This window comes from Schistocerca gregaria, chromosome 3 (assembly GCF_023897955.1).
Source record: "Schistocerca gregaria isolate iqSchGreg1 chromosome 3, iqSchGreg1.2, whole genome shotgun sequence".
NCBI lineage: Eukaryota > Metazoa > Arthropoda > Insecta > Orthoptera > Acrididae > Schistocerca > Schistocerca gregaria.
In genome coordinates this window covers 388,247,938-388,268,495 of record NC_064922.1, presented here as the reverse complement: position 1 = coordinate 388,268,495, position 20,558 = coordinate 388,247,938, and the positions used below count along the sequence as shown (strand labels likewise).

General features: G+C 39.4%; 3 protein-coding genes across 4 annotated transcripts in view; 2 read left to right on the top strand and 1 right to left on the bottom strand.

Annotated features, from left to right (window-relative positions):
• The window catches only part of LOC126355186 (DNA replication factor Cdt1), a 54,781-nt gene extending 41,732 nt beyond the window's left edge, over positions 1–13,049 (bottom strand). Inside the window, exons 1-2 of the mRNA XM_050005407.1 lie at positions 12,577–13,049; positions 9,882–9,974 (exon numbers count right to left, since the gene is read on the bottom strand). Coding sequence (XP_049861364.1) covers positions 9,882–9,974; positions 12,577–12,954 — 471 coding nt within the window. The 5' untranslated portion in view covers positions 12,955–13,049. The remainder of the gene's footprint in view (positions 1–9,881; positions 9,975–12,576) is intronic.
• A 459-nt stretch (positions 13,050–13,508) lies between these two features.
• LOC126355189 (D-aspartate oxidase) overlaps positions 13,509–20,558 on the top strand; it is a 150,021-nt gene continuing 142,971 nt past the window's right edge. Inside the window, exon 1 of one of the 2 annotated variants that reach the window (XM_050005410.1) lies at positions 13,509–15,801. The gene's annotated coding sequence lies outside the window, so the exon portion shown is untranslated. The remainder of the gene's footprint in view (positions 15,802–20,558) is intronic. The other variant, XM_050005414.1, reaches the window with a different exon arrangement.
• On the top strand, positions 13,591–15,599 carry LOC126355187 (SRSF protein kinase 3-like). Its single transcript, XM_050005408.1, has one exon. The coding sequence runs from the start codon at positions 13,591–13,593 to the stop codon at positions 15,415–15,417; it is 1,827 nt and encodes a 608-aa protein (XP_049861365.1). The 3' UTR covers positions 15,418–15,599.

Genomic DNA, 20,558 nt, shown 5'->3' with positions numbered 1-20,558 from the left:
ACTTATGACGTTGGAGAGCCCACCTGCGATCGTGAATTGCTCCAGCAATCTCTGGTGACCACCAAGGCACAGCCCTCCACCAAGGGGATCCAAAAGAACAGGGAATTGCAGATTCCGCTACAGAAACGATGCCGGTGGTGATCGTGTGAACCACCAGATCAATGGTGTCATGAGAAAGAGTCTCAGTAGTGGTAATGGAGGTGAACAAGTCCCGATCAGCCTTATTCAAAGCCCATCTGGGGAGGTGCCTAGAAGAGTAACGCCATGGCAGTGACAGAAAATCGGAAAGAGGTCACTACCGCACACGTCATAATGCACATGCCAATGAATGGATGGAAGAAGGCCAGGGCTGCAGACTGAAAGGTAGAGGGCTGAGTATGTGCCATGCACGACACTAAAATGTGTGGAGACACCATTATTTAAGAGAAAAAGGTTGAGCTGTGCCAACACTTGCTCAACGACTGTGCCTCGGCCTGTTACCACCAATCCACCCTGCGAAGGGATATGGGCATTAAAGTTGCCCAGTAACTGAAAAGGTGGTGGCAGTTGGGCTATCAGTGCAACCAATACATGTTGTTGGACATCACCATCCGGTGGGAGATAGAGACTGCAGACAGGAACAGCCTGAGGTGTCCACACCCTAACATTGACAGCCTCTAAAGGTGTTTGAAGATGGACACACTAGCTGCAGGCTCCACCAGATACCCTCTCATAAGCTGCCCGATTCTTATAATGACCCCAATAGCCACGGAGGGCAGGGGTTCACATTGCCAGAAACGAAGTTTCCTAGAGAGCAATGCAGAAGAAAGGGTGAAGGCTGAGAAGTTGTCAGAGCTCAGATAGGTGGTGGAAAAAGCTGCTGCAATTCCACTGAAGAACAACATCGTCTGCAGCCGAAAAAGGTGTGAAGGGACTGAGGAGTCAGATTACACCACCAGGTCATATACCTCCACCAAAGGAGAGCCTGAATCTAGAACCATTGCGTCTGAGGTAGAGGCGAGATTGAGGTCATCAGGGGACGTCAGAAATCTCCACCTCATCCACAGTCGCAGAGATGGTAGGCAGCGGTTGTAGGGGGAGGGGGGGGGGGGTGTCACCCAAATTTCCTTGGTCTTAGGGTCTTTCTTTTTTGACTTGTCTCACTGCTCCTTTGGTTTCTCTGGCTGGGAGGGTTGCACGGATTCAGTCTCCGGGACTGAGGAGGATTGTGAAGCCATACGATCAGCTGCTTCTGGACATTTCAGCCACTGGCAGGTGTCATCCTTCCCACTAGGAGAAACCTGGGGAGGAAGGGACCCCCTTCCAAGCGAGAACAGCCGAAGAAGTGGCACACTTCTCTGGCTTAGAAGTGAGGACAGACGAAGAATGGGGTCAAACCCTACAGGGGACTAACACATAAATGCCAAAACATGTGAGACTCCTGTTAGTTGTCTCTCAGGACAGGGAGAAATACCACGAGCCTATTCTTACCCCCGAAACTGCAGAGGGGTGGACACTGAGACGTTCCCAAGATGGTAAAATATATGAAGGGCTGCAGACTGAGTGGCAAAAGAAGTTTTGATAAACGGCAAACTCTACCTACTCAGACTCCAATTCGCCAGACTTGTCTTCAGAAGTTTCCACGAAAAATTGGTGGTGTTGGAAATGTCCCAATCAGTCCTGGTACAGACCAGGAAGTGGGAAAAGGGTTTCACCTCAGGGGCTTAAGGGACAGCCAGGGAACTGAAGACATCAGGGCCAAAGATGCACCAATAGATGTTCCACTGCCAACTAAAGAGATAGCTATAGAAGAGCAGCTAGTTTTATGAAGTTGGTGCGTTTCATATGAAAAACCAACCACCCTTATACCACTCACTCCAATCTGCGACTCTCCTCCATAGGCACTACCCCAGATCACATACAGGGAGTATACATGGTCAAGGAAAAAATATTCCTGGCTTTTTCCCGAATTTACCGGTTAAAATACACTTTCTCCCAGGTGAAAAAAAACAGGTTTTTCCCTGTTAAATGACAGTATAGTTTTCCTTGGCAGTGTAAAACTTATCAATCCTTTGAATGTTTATGGTTTTATACATAGACACAGAAGCTCCCAACACTTTACAAAACGAAAATCAGAGGGGGGGGGGGGGGGGGGGGGCACATTTTGGAAAGGTCTTTGATGTGCAGCGACATTTACACTGCATATTTTTGTGTTACGAACGTATAAATTCAAGTATCATCAATCACTGCATGTTACTTTCCTAAGTATTGAAATTGAGATTGCGGCGCACTTTTGTAAGCCAGTCATAGCTGATTTAATGTGACCTCGCCAGCTGATGACAGCATAGGACATGTGATGTAGTCAGCCAATAGCAAGATGACTCTTAAGTAGCACGAACACACAAATAAGAAAAGTTAATGGTTTGAATTAATATACATAGTGTTGCTACAAGAAACGAAAAGCTTTCACTTATAAGATTGGTCTCTAAGCTTAATAAGCTGCAAGAGAAACTAAGCTCCCACATATAATGTTGATCTTTCTTGCGGAGGGAAGACTACCCACCTCCCCACTACAACTAAGACTGCTCCTCGCATCAGCCCCAAATGTACAATATTTCCGAACAGGGGCAATACTAGATAGAAGCGCCCAGTCGCACATTGGTAGCCATAAGTGGGAGAAGGTACTACTCAGATGCGACTCAACTGCACATGCACAAGAGCCCACCCGCAACTGCTCAAGAGAATCTAATGTAAAGAGCTGTCGCATCACGCTCATTGGAGGCAATTCATTGTTAGAAAGCATTGCATAGTCTTCCTAAAGCCTCTGAAACACTGCTCTTGGCAGACGCTTGTATGAGCACTGTGTGTGTGTGTGTGTGTGTGTGTGTGTGTGTGTGTGTCATCATACCAACGCTTTTGTTTGGTAAGTTACATCAGAATTGTTTTTAGATAGATTTTTCCCACGTGGAATGTTTCCCTATTCTTTTTTTTCTCTCATTCATGTTTTGTTGCTCCAGTATTATTCTGCAGATGTGAGATACAATAATATCCTTTGTTGGTTCTTACCACTCAAAATCATAAAAATTTAAGTGAAAACTAAAACAATGAAAAATTCCCAGGTTTTTCCCGGTTTTTCCCAGATGAAAAAATTCCCAGGTCTCCCGCGTCGTATACACCCTGATATAAGAAGCAGACTGGCATCTGCTTGTTCCAATATGCAACCTTCAACAGGAAACGACCACCACGTGGTATCGTGGCAACTGCATCACATCCTTACTTGTGGCATCAACCATTAGGTGGCACTCTGGTGAAACTCGTGGCAACCTTGCGTGATCGCAGCAGGCCCAAGTCACTACCCTCTGGATGGTGCCTCAAGTGCAGGTGTTTCCAACAAAAGCATTGCTAGTGAACCGAGTCATCATGCCAAGTGCCTAAAAGTGTATCAAATGAGGAAAGACAGGAGGATACGTCCTGAACTAAAAATGTTCAGATTTCTCATAAAAGGTGAAGAGAGGTTATGGAGGTGGATTTTGAATTCAGTTGAATGAATATATTAATTATAATTAAGAATCTGACCGGAAAGATCAGTTTGTATTCTGTCGAAATGTTGGAACATGAAGCAATATTGACCCTATGACTTTTCTTAGAAAATAGATTATGGAAAGGTAAACCTACGTTTCTAGCATTTGTAGACTTAGAGAAAGCTTTTGACAACGTTGACTGGAATACTTTCTTTTAAATTCTGAAGGTGACCCAGGTAAAATACAGGGAACGAAAGACTATTTACAATTTGTACAGAAACAAGATGGCAGTTATAAGAGTCGAGGGGCATGAAAAAAATGGTTCAAATGGCTCTGAGTACTATGGGACTTAACATCTGTGGTCATCAGTCCCCTAGAACTTAGAACTACTTAAACCTAACTAACCTAAGGACATCACACACATCTATGCCCGAGGCAGGATTCGAACCTGCGACCGTAGCAGTCTAGGGGCATGAAAGGGAAGCAGTGGTTGGGAAGGGAGTGCGACAGGGTTGTAGCCTCTCCCCGATGTTATTCAATCTGTATATTGAGCAAGCAGTGAAGGAAACAAAATAAAAAATTTGGAGCAGGAATTAAAATCCATGGACAAGAAATAAAAACTTTGAGGTTCGCCGATGACATTGTAATTTTGTCAGAGACAGCAAAGGACCTGGAAGAGCAGCTGAACGGAATGGATAGTGTCTTCAGAGGATATAAGATGAATATCAACAAAAGCAAAACGAGGATAATGGAATGTAGTCGAATTAAATCAGGTGTTGCTGCCGCAATGAGATTAGGAAATGAGATGCTTAAAGTAGTAAAGGAGTTTTGCTATTTGGGGAGCAAAATAACTGATGATGGTCGCAGTAGAGAGGATATCAAATGTAGACTGGCAATGGGAAGGAAAGCGTTTCTGAAGAAGAGAAATTTGTTAACACTGAGTATTGATTTAAGTGTCAGGAAGTCGTTTCTGAAGGTATTTGTATAGAGTGTAGCCTTGTATGGAAGTGAAACGTGGATGATAAATAGTTTAGACAAGAAGAGAATAGAAGCTTTCGAAATATGGTGTTAGAGAAGAATGCTGAACATTAGATGGGTAGATCACATAACTAATGAGGGGGTATTGAATAGAATTGGAGAGAAGATGAGTTTGTGGCACAACTTGACTAGAAGAAGGGATGGTAGGGCATATTCTGAGACATCAAGGGATCACCAATTTAGCATTGGAGGGAAGCGTGGAGGGTAAAAACCATAGAGGGAGACCAAAAGATGAATACACTAAACAGATTCAGAAGGAAGTAGGTTGAATTAGGTACTGGGAGATGAAGAAGCTTGCACAGGATAGAATAGCATGGAGAGCTGCATCAAATCAGTCTCTGGACTGAAGACCACAACAACAACAACAACAACAACAACAATTAAGAACTGATAAAGAGCCCTAAGCTCTCAATCCTGTTCAAATTCTGTTGATTTTCTATGATGACACAATGTGGCAATTACACTTCCTGCAAAGGAATCACACGATATCATTTGCAAATGAAATAAATCCCACCTCTCATCTGTAAGTTTTCGTTATTTATTCATCAGGATTTTGTTTGTAAAGCCATTTATAAGTGCAATGTGAAAAACAATGAAACATACTGACAACAAAGTTTAAGGCATAGTTTGATAACATTTGATGAATACATTTTAAGGAGAATTACTTCAACTTTCACCTTGCAAATGAAAATGGTTCAGCGCCCAAAATCATGATAGTGAAATAAATACATACAGACTTACAGTCAAACGGCAACAGTTACTTCATTTAAAAGAGTAATATGAGTGTAAAGCCTTGTTTACATCATAGCAAACGGTAGCAGTCACATGTTAATGAGCAATCACAGAGACCTGCATGTGTTCACTACCAAAAGTTCATATCTGCGAGCAAGTGAATCCTCATAAGGACTTTACCCAGTAACAACACTAGTTATAGCTACAATTAATAATCTTTGACACTGAGATATGATTATTCACTCGCTGCTTTTAACAAAGCAAGCAGATAAGTAAGAAGGTGTCTGAATTTTTTGTAAGCATGAAATGTGTGAAGGTAGTGCACTTAAAACTGAATTGCAGCTCCAGCCCTGTTTAGCATTATTCCAAAACTTTACCCAAATGTTGGTCGATGCCAGTCACTGGATGTTCATTGCACTTGACATGGAAATTTCAAAGCAGAGTATTAGTTACCAATAATCAATATAAAGCAGTTCACTTGTGAAACAGCAGATAAACACACTATGATGATAGTGTCAACACAGGGAGGATCCAAGCTTTGTTTGATGCTTCCCTAAGAGGCCAGCAACATCCTAAACACAAATGAGCACCAGTAAACGCGCATCAAACTTTTCTTTGATGTCTAATTTCACTAGGAACCATCTGCACCACGACTGTATTATTGTCAATATATTTTGGATAAATGGCAGTATTGGTCGTAAAGATTGAAAACTTTTATTTTACAGACTGATTTCAGTCACTGTGTGACCATCTTCAGTGCACACTATTCAAACCTTGAATGCCTGTATCATAGCAACACAACAAAATTTTCAATATGGTGTTACATGTACTGTGATAATTACTTCCAACAGATATCTTTACTTTCTGTTGGAAGTAATCATCACAGAACGTCGCCAAATTTTTTTTTGTTGATGCTTGGGTTCACTCCAACAGAAACTTGACTGTCAATTGTAATGAGCCTTCTATGACAGCAGTTAGGGAAAAAAAAAAAAAATTATTTGTACTGCTGCTAACGTCAGATAAGCGCCAATCAGGGAGAATCACTATGACAGTATCGGGAAGTGATTATTGATCATAAAGAGGAATTTGTCAGTAAATTATCGTAAGTAATTTAATTCAAAGAAGTTGAAAGGAACTTGAAACCTTTCTCGTACTGCATCTGCATTTGGATTTTTTTTTTTTACCCTCCTAAGCCATACTGGTGTCAAACAAGCCATGTAACAGAGTAAACACACAATATGAAGGATGACAAGTGTGTTGAATATGCAACTGCGTAGCTTTGGCAATTTATCGGAAAGCTTTTACTGCAATACAGCCTGCTTTCAAACACTAACTGATGAAATATGTTACTTTTCAATCATTTCATTTATTTATTCCATGTATAATTGTAAGAAGTATCTCTGCCGTAAAAATAAACTTCATTTGTAGACTTATGGAAGCTGATCTACTACTGTTACCTACAGCTTGAGTAGGCTGTGGGGTGAAAGCACTTCGTGTACAGCACTCCAGCTTCTGCTAGTCGTCAGCAAACACACCCTCAGACACTTCACCAAAGAAACAGCGTTGTCAATTCCATGACACTTTTAAATCAACAAACATTGTAACATCACCAGCAACACTTTTTGTACAACAATAAAATTATTCATGAGGCTGCTTGTTCCATCGTAAGAACGGGCAATCTTACTTGATCTGGACACTACTCAGACACAGCACAGGCCATCTGGCTGGGCAGCTGTTGCTGACTGTACCAATGGACCAGAATGACAAGCAACCACTCCTAAGCATACACAAAGAGGTAGCAGCTCAGACATCAGAAGTGTCATCCCTACGTTGTCAGGGAGCTCAACCAAAAGGTTACGAAACTACCCCACTACACGGACTGGCTACTGTGCTGGCTAAATACCACTAAATGACAACAGTGTTGAGGAAAAGATGGAAGAGGCAGGAAGGCCACATGCCAGAGATAGTAAGCAAGCTGTTTTCTCCCAGTTGGCTCACACTATCGAGACAAGATGAGGGAGAGAAGGTCAAATCCTAAGGGGGGACCAAAAATTACAAAAAGAACAGGTAAAGAGAAACAAGAGTAACAGAACTGTATGAGATAGCAGAAAGCAAGAGGATAGCTGGGCCCACATAAATAAGGACACCGAAAGAGGGAAAGGAGGAGGCAAAAGGAAAGAAACAAGGACAGCGAGGGAGAAGCACATGGAAGGAAATGCAGCCTGCAGAGAAAGAAAGGCCCACAACAGCTCAGGTCCCACATGTGTCACAGATGAACTCACAAAAGAGCCGTGCTCACCCTTGTGGGCATTGCCCTTTTGACAGCCGAATGTGTTTCATTTAGTATCTCTGTATTTATACCTCTATGCATCACTGTATATACAGGATGGCCCAGGAGGAGTCCTTAGTATTCAGGAATATGACAGGAATGATCATTAAAAGCAAAAGAATCTAGTAAATATGGGCTCTAAAATGCATTTGTTAAAAGCTGTGAGCACTCCATCTTTGATACTATGAAAAAAATCTCTTCTACTAAAGGCTCTTTATTTACCTTATTTTGTGAAATGGTGGCACAGACTATGCAAGAATGAATGTTTACTACACATGGGTTCGAAAGAGCACTCCTTAAGTGATAAGAGCACTTTTTTTATCTTTGCTGAAGTGGAAATCATCAGTTCCACTGAACAATACAGTATGCATTTTGGAGCCCACATTTATTGGACAATGGGATGGGTTGGGTACGGGGCAGGGGGCGGGGAGAGGGGGGGGGGGGTGAGAGGCAGGAAGCAGGGTTGGGTGTGGGTAGCTAGCTGCTCACAGGGAGGCAGCCGGTTTAATGGCTAGGAATGAGGGAGGGGTCTCCTTTGTCACAGAACCTTTGTCTTCTCTGACTAAACTGTCCACTCAGCTCAGAATGGGGGAGCCACCATCAGCTCCGAGGGAAGGATCAGGTAAAAATGAAATGAAATGATGGTGGACAGGACATTTTTATATGTGCATGGATGGTCAGATAGACCAAAGAAGTTCCTTGCTGGATTTCAAGTAATGAAAAAAGGCCAAGATGATGATCTAATATAATGTGAGACATTTATATCGGAAAATGTTCCTTACAGTGTTATAGTGTATTTATAGAAATGGTAGATTGTGATTCTACTACACTGCAGATTCAGCACTGCTTAATGCGACAGGAAATATTGTAGTGTTAGCAATTGCCGTGTAATATGGGTTTATCGGTTGTCAGGCTGTTCTAGAAAGATTAGAGTTTTCCGGACGTGAATTTGGTTTTGATACTGTGTTCAAGGTGGATGCAACCCTTTGCAGAACATTGTTGAAATAAAGTCTACAATCTTTTCAGTATCTCTTCCTCACACAGCACTTACTGAGCTACAGCAAGGGACCATTCTAAGACCATGGCACAGAGGTTCTTCCACAAGTCAAAGTATTAAACAAACTTTGTTACAATATGCTCCCAGAAATTCATCCCTGATTCACATAAGCAGATCATCCTCCCCCCCCCCCCCCCTCTGCTGCTGCACAACTTAATCCTTGCAGTACTTAATCACTTGTTTACGAGAAGAGGGAAAATGTGGAATTTACAGTTCAAAAAGATGTTGTCTCCAAGAGTTGTCTTCTCAAACTTCACAGTTTGTGGGGCGAAACACTGTCTAACGTGCAGTTAAAGAGTTACAAATACTACAGTTGTGTTAGTATGGCTGCACAACAATGGCTTCAACTAGGGAGATGACAACTGTCTCAGTTCAATCCCATGCTGTTAATAGTCGCTTCTAACAGCTAATTTCAGAGTTGTTTCCTAAATACATTTTATTCAACTTTAGTAATGCCATCAATATGAAAAAATAGATGACATTTATATAATGCAGTAAGTTAATTAACACAAACAGATGTGAAGTTCTGTGAACATACAATGTTATAGATGGAATCAAAGTTTAATAAACTTTAATGTTTATTTTCTGTTTTTCCCATTCAAAGACTTCACTAGTCATCTATGGCATATTACAGTTATTTTTGTTGTTTGTCCAACACAGTTTCTTCACTGAGTCCGAATATTTTTTCTAATGTAAATGGAAAGAAAATCTACTCACCAAGTGGCAGCATGGAAAAAACAAAGTCATCCAGATCTGGGTGACTTTTCTCAACTGTACCCTTTTCCTTAAACCTCTCCAGTCCTTTTCCTTCACCCCTCTTCCTTCCCATTCAACTATTGTGCCAGAAGAAAGAGCCACTGGCTCTGAAGGCTTGTGAAAGTTTAATCCTTTCCCTGCTGCCACTTGGCAAGTAGATTTTTTATCCTTCCATTTAAATTATATCATCAATAGGTGATTATTTTTGTTTAATATTTTTTCTGTTTCATATTTTCCCCCTGATAAGGATATGGGCTCATATGGAAAAAAAGTCTTCAAGACACAAAATTTACCAGTAACAATTATTAATAATTTTCAAAAACAGAAAGTAGGATATGATAGTTGAGGAAGGAACAAATAATACTCCTGTCCACCTATGTCGTAATAAAACAAGGTATTTTTACACTCATTACCAAATAAATTATATGAATGTGGATTTTAACACAAAGATCTGTTGATATCAGTATACCTGCAACACCACCAATTCTCCAGCTTCAGGAGAAATACCCTGGTTGAGCTGTGAGCTTCCATTCTCTGACGGTTTACTTTCAAGCAAAGTTTCCTGTAACCACAAGCAAACAATTTCGAAATCTAGAATGTAAAATTCACACAAAAAGATCTCTATAATTCAACAACATGTAAAATCCTATACTAACTGGTCTACCATCTTTCTCACAATATGAAAAGCAAATTGGGTAATTTTATCTGTAACACAAGAAATACACCAAGGATGTAATCAAATATTTCTTCTCTTGTTTTATTTTAAGTAGACCAACCGTGTGTGTGCGCGTCAAGACGAGTTAGCCATCATAATGGTACAAGAAACAGAAACAATAAGACCCATAGAGGAACTACATGAAATCACAGCCAAGACTGGACTACAGATATCACAAGAAAACATAGTTCATGAGCACCCAAAAAAACATATCACTACACACAAAATATGGGACAATACACAGAACAGAACATTTGGACTCAGTCAGCACAAGGAGAAACAACAAATGGATGAATGAAGTAACAATATAGATTACAGGAAGAAATAAGGTATCTAATGAAGAGAGAAACTAGAGAAGGCCAACAAACTGACTTGGAATCACTAAAATAAGAAAGCTACCTCACAAAAGGCCAAGCTACGACACAGCGGTGCTACCAGAAGCACTATGTGCAGCCGAGACCACAGTAGTACAAGGACAGACACGAATCAAACAGATAGAGAAGATGGTTGAGGGGGGTGGGGGAAGCCACCCCTCAGGAAAATATTCGGCACGACGCAAAAAGACGGGGTATGGATAAACTATATGAATACACAGGAAACGAAGACTACAGTTTTATGGACACTTCAGCAGAATGGCACCACACGGGATAACGAGACAGACCTTGGACTCAGTCAGCACAAGGAGAAACAACAAATGGATGAATGAAGTAACAAATGACATGGAACAACTCAACATCACACAGGAAACAATACAAAACAAAACACTCCTTAAGAACCTGATCAGAAGTGGAAAAAAAAACTACAAGAGACACCACACAACAAACGAAGACAACTGACTGAACAGAGACAACAAGAACATAGCCAGAAGGTGAAGGAACACTGGGTGAGCAGGAAAAAAGAGAAGCCGAAGGGACCAAAGGAACTCTGAATCGGCAAAGTTATCAACATGTAACTGACTAATACACCACACTTTTTTCTGTTATAGGGCCTATAGGCTCCAGTTACATGCATCAAACTGCAGGAACAATACATAACCGACTCAGGAAAATAAACTTTCTCCTAATTCTAATTTTTCCCCCCTGTTACAACACAAAGGAGGTCTCTTATTGAAGTTTGTGGAGAAACAAATGACAACTTCAAGGTTTGTTGATAACATCTTAATTCTGTCAGATACAACAAATTACTTAACTGGATGGGTCATACAACTAATTGACAGACACCAAATCAAATTGGTAAGAAAAGAGCTACTTTACAACATAACTTTATCAAAAGAAAGGATAATTTGATAGGGTGTAATAGAGGAATATTTACCGTTTGTGCAAACTATGTTGATACTTTGTGTGATGGCGGTTGGGAGCGACTGTAAATAAGAGATGCCTTTACAGTACTCCCAACAGCCACTGTGCCAAATGCAAACTTAATTTGCACGTAAAGTAGTGCAATTTGGTGATCATAGGAAGGTTATACCAGATATAGGTTGCAAGAGTAATGTAGAAATGAAAAACTTACAAAAGTTAGATTAACATGGAGAGCTGCATCAAACCAGTCTTCACACTGATTACTACAAAATCTCTGCCAAGCACTTAAATGTGAATTACAGAGTAGTCATGTAGCTGTAGATCTGATATGAGATACAATAAAAACTTGGTTCCATTTAAACTGCAGGATTGGGTGTACACACATTTGTAGTAAGTGGAGTTAGCATACAATGGCAGTCCAATCAAAATCTCTAGCCATTGCAGAGCAAACTGTTGATAACTATGCCTGAATAATGACACAAATGGTATCCGGTTGATGTATAACAAACTAGACCAAACTTACAACAACAACAGAAAGACTTGCTGTTGAGTTAAATGGTGAACATAAATGGTTCACGTAAAGAGCATCAGGATTGGAGGGGGTATAGGCAGTCAGCAAGTGAAGAAATATGTAGGATTTGGGAGCACAGTTACAAACGTTACGGTAAAGCTTAAAGTCAAAAAGACCACATCTGCATGCCTAATGGACATATTTGGGACTATAATGTTAAAATTAAGCCTTCAGCTATGGTTTGTTACAATGCTAATGAATTTGGAAACACTAAAGACATAATTTCTAAACGTTTCTGACATATCCGACGCAACTGTGCAAAATGTCTAATGTTAAAAATAGCACAACAAAATCAGTTTTCCCCACGCTAGACACTTTGGAAAATTTAACCCTTTAGGGACAATTGTAAATTGTGGCTGAAGAAATCATTCCACGTCTGTGGGGCACAAGCGCAAAGTGTCATTAATTTACTTAATACAACGGTTCTTCTTGAATGTGTCTGAAGGCTACACAAAAGCTGTGCTACACTTTCACTATATATTTCTGGCACTAAACACATCACAAGTTAAAAGTAAACTGCAGTTCAAACACAGTACAATAAGAAAGTCATTAAAACAGCTACAATGATTAACGAGTATACCTGTGTCCCACTTTTCTCGACGATTGGAAACTTCTTGTTTGCATTTTGAAACGATTCTCTGATATCACAGTTAAATGAAACTCTCTTTTCTGGGAGCGTCTTCTTTCCACAACGTCTAATGTTTGACTTATTTTTTTGTTCACTTAAAGTGCTTTTTTGCACAGGATTCTGGCTGTTCGAAGAACATTTCAATATAATTTTCCTGTTACTGTTTTCTCCATCAGCTTTAGAGTCACCTCGTAGTATCGTTTTGCATGAATCGTTTTGTATGTTTTCGTTTCGTTTATCAATGATAAGAACTTTAGACTGCGTTTTAACATCGTCTGCTGTATGTCTTTTGCGTTTGATAAAGTAATTTGTAATTGCACTCTGTGACATTTTTATTTTGAAATCTCACACACTACAAACACTACACTTCACACTCACTCTCCCGCCACTGCACAGTTCACAATATACCGCGTTTCCGGTTTATACTACAGCGCATCCAGTGGCAATACTATAATCAGGTGATGTAGCCTTTTGTTAAAGCTATGTTGGCAAAAATGATAATTTACATAAAACAAATATTCAACGAAAAGATGCACGCGCTCATACAATTACTGTTAATCAATTAAAAACAGGTAGTAATCTTTAGAACTAATTGCTACACGCAGTGGAAGTTGGTAGCATTTACTGCTTTCCTTTTTTTTATGCACTGTTGAATTTTCTTTGGAAAAATTGCTACTTGTAATGTTTCTAGCAATGGCGATGTCAGTGTATCTGTGTTTGAGGATGGTGAAGTTAAGTTGTGAAGTGCCTCCTAAATAATAGTGTGTGATAAACGTCTCCAGGTGTAGTAAATGAAGTCCAGTATGCTATTTAACCATATCATCATTGTGTTCATTGCGTCAGAGGGAATATCTAGGGTTTTGTTGTCACCGGCCGCCATGCTCAAACAATAACGATCGTAGTTTGAGGGATGTGTGTCAAATATTTGTATGTTTAAATTTGAGAAACATAAGTTGAAGCGTTGCTATGAATTCGAAAACTGATGTGAATCGGAGAGTATTTGCTATTAAAGCTAAAAAGAAACGCCCGAAACCTGGCAAAAGAAAAGGAAAAAATGAAAGAGATGGAAGAGCATACTCAAATAAAGTAGAACCATCTCATTCGTCTTCAAACGAAACTATAGAAGATGAGGATGATTATTTCAGCTCCGACGATGATGAGCAGGAGGATCCTGCAGATTATTGCAAAGGTGGTTACCATCCAGTCAAAATAGGTGATTTGTTTAACGGAAGATATCGTGTCACACGAAAGTTAGGTTGGGGTCATTTTTCAACTGTATGGCTTTGTTGGGATCTGTATGACAAGAAATTTGTGGCACTGAAAGTTGTGAAGAGTGCTTCACATTTTACGGAGACTGCCTTAGATGAAATAAAACTGTTGAAAGTCGTGCGGGAAAGTGATGTTAACGATCCTAAACGAAACAAAACAGTACAACTCTTGGACGATTTTAAAATAAGCGGTGTTAATGGAACACACGTGTGTATGGTATTCGAAGTTCTTGGTCATAATCTGTTAAAATTAATCATCAGAAGTAACTACCATGGCATTCCAACAGAGAATGTAAAATCTATTATTCGACAAGTATTAGAAGGTTTGGACTACTTACATACCAAATGTAAAATTATTCATACTGATATAAAACCTGAAAACGTTTTGGTATGTGTAGACGAAAATTATATTAGGAGACTTGCCTGCGAGGCTACAGAACTTCATACAATGGGCCTTAAACTGCCTGTATCATTAGTCAGCACTGCACCAAGGGAGGAACCGGATCCAAATGTAAAAATGTCAAAAAATAAGAAGAAGAAATTAAAAAAGAAAGCAAAGCGCCAGACTGAACTGCTGAGAAAGCAAATGGAACAGATCGAAGAGACTGAAGAACAGAAGAGGAGAGAGATGGCACTGGAACTGGAGTGCCAGTCACCAGAAGATAATAGAGAATCTGCTGAAACTCAGTCTGAGGTGTTTGATGAGGTGCATGATGAAGATGATGATGATGATGCCAGCTCAAAGGTAATAGACACAGCATATCAAAATGGGATAGATAAAAAAGAACACAGCAAGTCAATGGGAGATGGTGCTGCAGAAGAGACCTCAAGTTCTGATTCTCAGAAGCTGTGTAACTCAGAAAAATGTGATGAAGGAGCTGGTGAGAGTGGAACATGTCCTGTTAATAAAACAACAAGAAAGAAAGAAACAAAATCTGTTACTGGCAGACCATCCCGCCAATCTTCTGGGTATACATCATTTAGTCATGATGCAAAACCTGAACTGGACCCAGCATTTGTGGTGTGTGATATTGAAGTAAAGATAGCAGATTTAGGAAATGCTTGCTGGACTTACCGTCATTTCACCGAGGACATACAAACACGCCAGTATCGTTCATTGGAGGTCCTTCTGGGAGCTGGATATGGCACGTCTGCAGATATCTGGAGCACAGCATGCATGGCATTTGAACTTGCTACAGGGGATTATCTCTTTGAGCCACATTCAGGGGAAGACTATTCTCGTGATGAAGATCATTTGGCTCATATTATTGAACTTTTGGGTGAAATACCTCGAAGGATAGCTATGTCTGGCAAACATTCCCGCCAGTTCTTTAATAAAAAATGTGATTTGCGCCGAATCTCTGGTTTGAAACCGTGGGGACTTTTTGAAGTCTTAACTGAAAAATACGATTGGGACCCAAAGGAAGCAAGAGAATTCACAGCTTTTCTTCGCCCTATGCTGGACTTTGATCCAGAACGTCGTGCAACTGCTGCAGAATGCTTGAAACATCCCTGGCTAAATTAGTTTAACTCTCCGATTCGTTAGACATATAGCTCCAAAGACAATCTTAAAAATGTTTAGTGACGACATAGTAGCTAATTTAAAACTTGACTGGATCTTTTTACCTTGATATTAATTTCAGCAATTTTACTCTTTTGTGTTTCCTTCTGTAAATGTACAAGTATACAGAGAAGCAAAAACTTTCACCTTTTTTTATGTATATTTAATCATTCTTTCGAAGTGTTGTGTTTTTAAATGTGTGCAAGTGATGCTGAATACCTGTGCAGAAAGTTTATACTTCATTAGACATTTTGGAAGTACCGGTATGCATTGTGAACTTGAGTTTTTCCAAGCTTACCTTAGAACTGGAAAGAAAGCGATCGCCGATTAACATCTTTTAGATATTGTGTAAGTATACATATGTTTTTTCTTAAGAAAGATAGTTTTAGAGCTGAGACAGCACATTTGAAATTTGGTACTCTTCCTTAAACGAATTTTTTCTTTAAACAATAATTTTCTAGTTTGAAATTTTTGTGTAACAATATATGGAGCCATTGATTTGTTGGTTGCAGGGTTCCTTTGAATGCCACCAAGTAATAATAAATTCCTAGTTATGGAACAGTGTTCTTAAGTTCAACCTGAAATTGAGTTGTTCTTGTCCTTTCCAAGACAGCTCTCATTTCAGTACCAGTATGAGGAATTGCAAAGGGTGCCTGTAGACCTGTAATGCTATAATTAGGCTATATTTTAACCTTATAGTTACTTTTTATTACTATGCAATTTCTTCATACTTTAGATACTAATGCTAAGTATAAAATATGACTGTCAACTCTTTACAGGTCTCTGATTAAGATATAGCAATCATGCTTTTTTTCGGAATTAAATTCTTTTTTGTAGCAGTAAGAGTCTTTTTTCTGTTTTTTCGCGGCCTTCAGTTTCCTCCTCATTACTAAATTATCTGTGAATTTTTAATTCACTTGTAGTTTCTTCAGAAAAGAAGGTTAAATATTTAGCTGCTTTTCAATTACAGTTACACAGTGCCTTCTCTTAGTTGTATATTTCATAATGTGCACCAAAATACTACTTCGATATTTGTTATGCTGTACAGATTTATTGAATTTATTTTTTCAGTTCAAGTTTTTATGATGAAAATATGTTGAACACGGAACAAACATGGATGTAGACATCAGGCTACACTACAGATCAGTACACGTTTTCCACACCCTTTATTCCACTTTTGTAGGGTTTGTCAATCCATAACCAAATTGTCAGCTACCAATCTAACACATCTCTCGTACTACACTACACACAGTCTGACATCGCATCAAGGTATTTAAAAATGGGGGTGGAGAAGAACTAGGGCAGAATCACACATCACACACTGTTTCCTGGCATCTACTGATGGAATGAGGAAAAATCTAAATGTGAAGTCACTTTAAGAATGTTGCAGAAATTTGATTTCCTGGCATGTTTCCTGTTTCCGTGGATGCACATTACCAGCAGTTTCCACTCAGGTAGCCTGAGTGTTAATCAGCAGTGAGTGATGGCTTGAGAACAGTGTTTTGCCATTGTTTTGACTTCTCCTGTATGTACAATAACAGTCGTTTCCAATCACATTATCAGAAAGCATTCATATTTCTCTGCCTTAATTTGTAATGTATTCTGTCCAAAATACAGGATTTCTTCAAGACTTCAGCCAACAGGCCGAATAGCTGAAGAAATTTTATTAGAGACAACTCACTGTCTCCCATCATCGCCGACAGCCGAAAACTGTTGACCTTGTCAGTCATATCCACACCTACAAAGACATAAACAAAGCGATTTACCAAAATTCACACATGAATAACAGAAAAAAACTAAAATAACGTCAACATAACAAAACCAAAATCGTTAACACGGTGAAAAATATTTCGCTGAAAGCACAGTCACCACCGATACCACACATGTACAATGCTACCATGCAAATGAATCCCATACGCCATATAACACACTAACCATAAACACACCACCATAGAGAACCACCGACCACAACAATATGCCATCTATGAATACGCCACACACGCAAACTAAACCAAAAACCTCACCTAGCACACAACATACACACACCACCAATCATATCAAAATGACACCTACAGACACGCCACTATCACAAACTAAACTCTGCGCCATCGTGATGTCACACACCACAACAGCCTTACATCACAGGTCAAAGCCGACGGGTGGAATTGGACGCTTTGGTTAACCCCTAAAATTTAGTACCATGCCCATATTTCCATTGATAGATCTTTACTCCAAATAATTTACCTCTATGGAAATGGCAGCAAGGGAAAGGAAGAGCCACCAGGTGCACTCAATGTATATGTCTGGGGGGGGTTTGAGTCAATTGTTGAAGAGGCTGTTCCAACAGCCATTGAAGGAACAAGGTGCAACCAAAGGCAGATTGTGGCTTATGTTGGAACAAATGATGTCTGTCTTGGGTCATTTGGGTCATGGTTGAAATGACCCGTATTGTATGTGTAGTTTGAATGAAGGCCACAATTTGTACCATTTTCCTGGAACGGAACCATTGTCCCCAGAACTGATCGTGGTACTTGGGATCTGAGGCCATTGGAAGGATTGAATCAAAGCTTATATGACAAGCTATCCTCAGACTCTCTGGACTCGCACCATTGGGTTGAGAGCTGTAGGGTCCCCATAAATGGGCCAGGCATGCACTACACACCATTGGATGCTACTCAGGTAGCTGTGTGCAGGGTGCACACAAGGGTTTTTTTTAGATTAGGCAACTCTCCATCCAATTCAAAAAAACAATTGCTGTGGGAAACCCAGAAGTATCAGTGTAAGATCGAAAGAAATGCCTCCCATCCATTAGAGTATTAAAATCCTAATGGCAAACTGCTGAAGCATTCTCATCAAAGTGTCAGAGTTTAAAGCACTCGTAAAAAGCAGTGAAGCTGACATAATACTGGTACAGAAAGCTGGTTGGCACCAAAAATTGGTAGCACTGAGATTTTTGGAAAAAATTTAAATGTACATTGAAAGGATAGGGGTAATGGGAAATGGAGGTAGTGCATTTGTCGCAGAGGACAAGAAACTTGAATCTATCAAGATAGAAATTGAAGCTGTATGTGAGATTGTTTGGACATGACGCAGTATCAGGTGTGGGCAAAAAAGAATTAGAGCCTTCTATTGCCCACCAGACTTACCTCCTGAGTAACTGAAAACTTTAGAGAAAACCTCATCTCACTTGTACGTAAATTCCCTAATCATACTGTGATCAATTATGGAAGATTTAATCACCTCAGAATTCATTGGAAAAATTACAATTTTGTGGGTCAATGGAAGCATCAGATTCCACCCGTCGGCTTTGACCTGTGATGTAAAGCTATTGTGGTGTGGGACATCATGATGGAGTGGAGTTTAGTTTGTGAGAGTGGCGTATTTGTAGGTGTCGTTTTGATGTGATCGGTGGTGCTCTCTGGTGGTGTGGATAGGAGCGGTATGGGATTTGTTGTGAATAGTAGTTTCCACCATATTGGTGATGTCATTGGTCAAAGCAGAGGGGTGGAATTGGATGCTTCCGTTATCCAAATTTTGTTAGTGGTGGTCGTGATAAGACTTCCTGTGAAACTTTACTAAATATCTTCTCTGAAAACTATTTGAAACAGATAGTGATGCAACTGTGGCAACAATGATTACCAAAGAACAACTAAAACAAGCAGAAACATAAATATGTTCTGTGAACTAGATAAAAAATCGGTAGTGTGATATGTCATGAGGAATGTGAAACTGCGTGATTTCATCTCAAATCGTACAGGTCATGACAACTCGAGGTCATTAATTTCTCTGGGAAAAGTATATATTAGACCTCTATATCATAAGTGTTAATAAATAATATATTTTCATTTCATCTGAATTTTTTGTAGATTGTATGGCCTTTTCAAAAATGTATAATTTGATGATAACTCTTAAAACAGTAGAGGGGAGATTTCATGGTGACTCATGTTACATTTTGAAATCAGTGTTTTATTATGTTGCCTTTTTAGCAATCTAGAAACCTATATTTTCCTTTGTAACTCATCATTATATATTGTGTTATTCACGCAAAGATCTTGAATGAATATTAAAGCAGGGAAGCACATTAAAATTACAGGACAAGAATGTACTTTATAAAGTGACTCATATTACAAATGTGGGACATCCTATTGCTAATGTACATTTTAGATCAAAAGTGTCAGACTATTAGGGAGTATGGGTCTGGTTTTTATTACAGAAAATGCATATTATGACACAGTTACAGATTTCTAAAAATATTTATACTATGTAAAACATTGTAAAATATTGAAAAAAGCACATGACACAATGTTATGTGACTCATGTTACTTGCTACTTATTGTTGGAAAATCTTTTTCCTGTGAGCAGAAAAATGAAAATGCGTCATTATTTACCAAATAAGGTACTTATCATTAACATTTCACTTGGTAAACACTATGATAAATTATAAGAGTATGACACCTAGGAAAATAAACTGTAATTTAGTTAAAAGACAGTGAATTGAAATTATCCTCTTGCATTGACAACATCGGGTAGATTAGTTTTCTTATAATTTTGGCTATGTGTACAGAATTTCATCACATTTTGCAGGCCCATTTCCAATGGTGACCAGCATGCTCCATTGCACTGATTGAGCAAGAATTTCCAAAAATTGCACGTACCTTTCCAGCATATAATTTACCATTATATTCTACTTGGCACCAGCCTCCAATTTTCACACTTTCTAGTTTCTTCAGTATGATGATCTGCAGCAGAGAAATTCTCTGGAGATAGTAGATATCTTTGTAGTACTCCTTATCTTGTAGTGAAAGCAGTGAATGCTTTTTATGTTTAGTACTGATGATACTGAAGAAAATATTTGAGCCTCTAAGTAACTAGCCGGATTAACTCTCAAACTGATTCCTTGAATTTCATCAGCAGACATATGAAAAACCTGCATAGTTGTCGTACTGGCAGCTGTCTGAGCAAAAGGTGATGAATCACCTACTATGGATTTCATTTTTTTACCCATTCCACACTTGCCAATTTTCAACAGTATCAATTCCATCTATGGCTCCTTTACGATGGGGTGTAACAAAGTTCCAATAGATTTCCATGTTGTGGAACAGTTG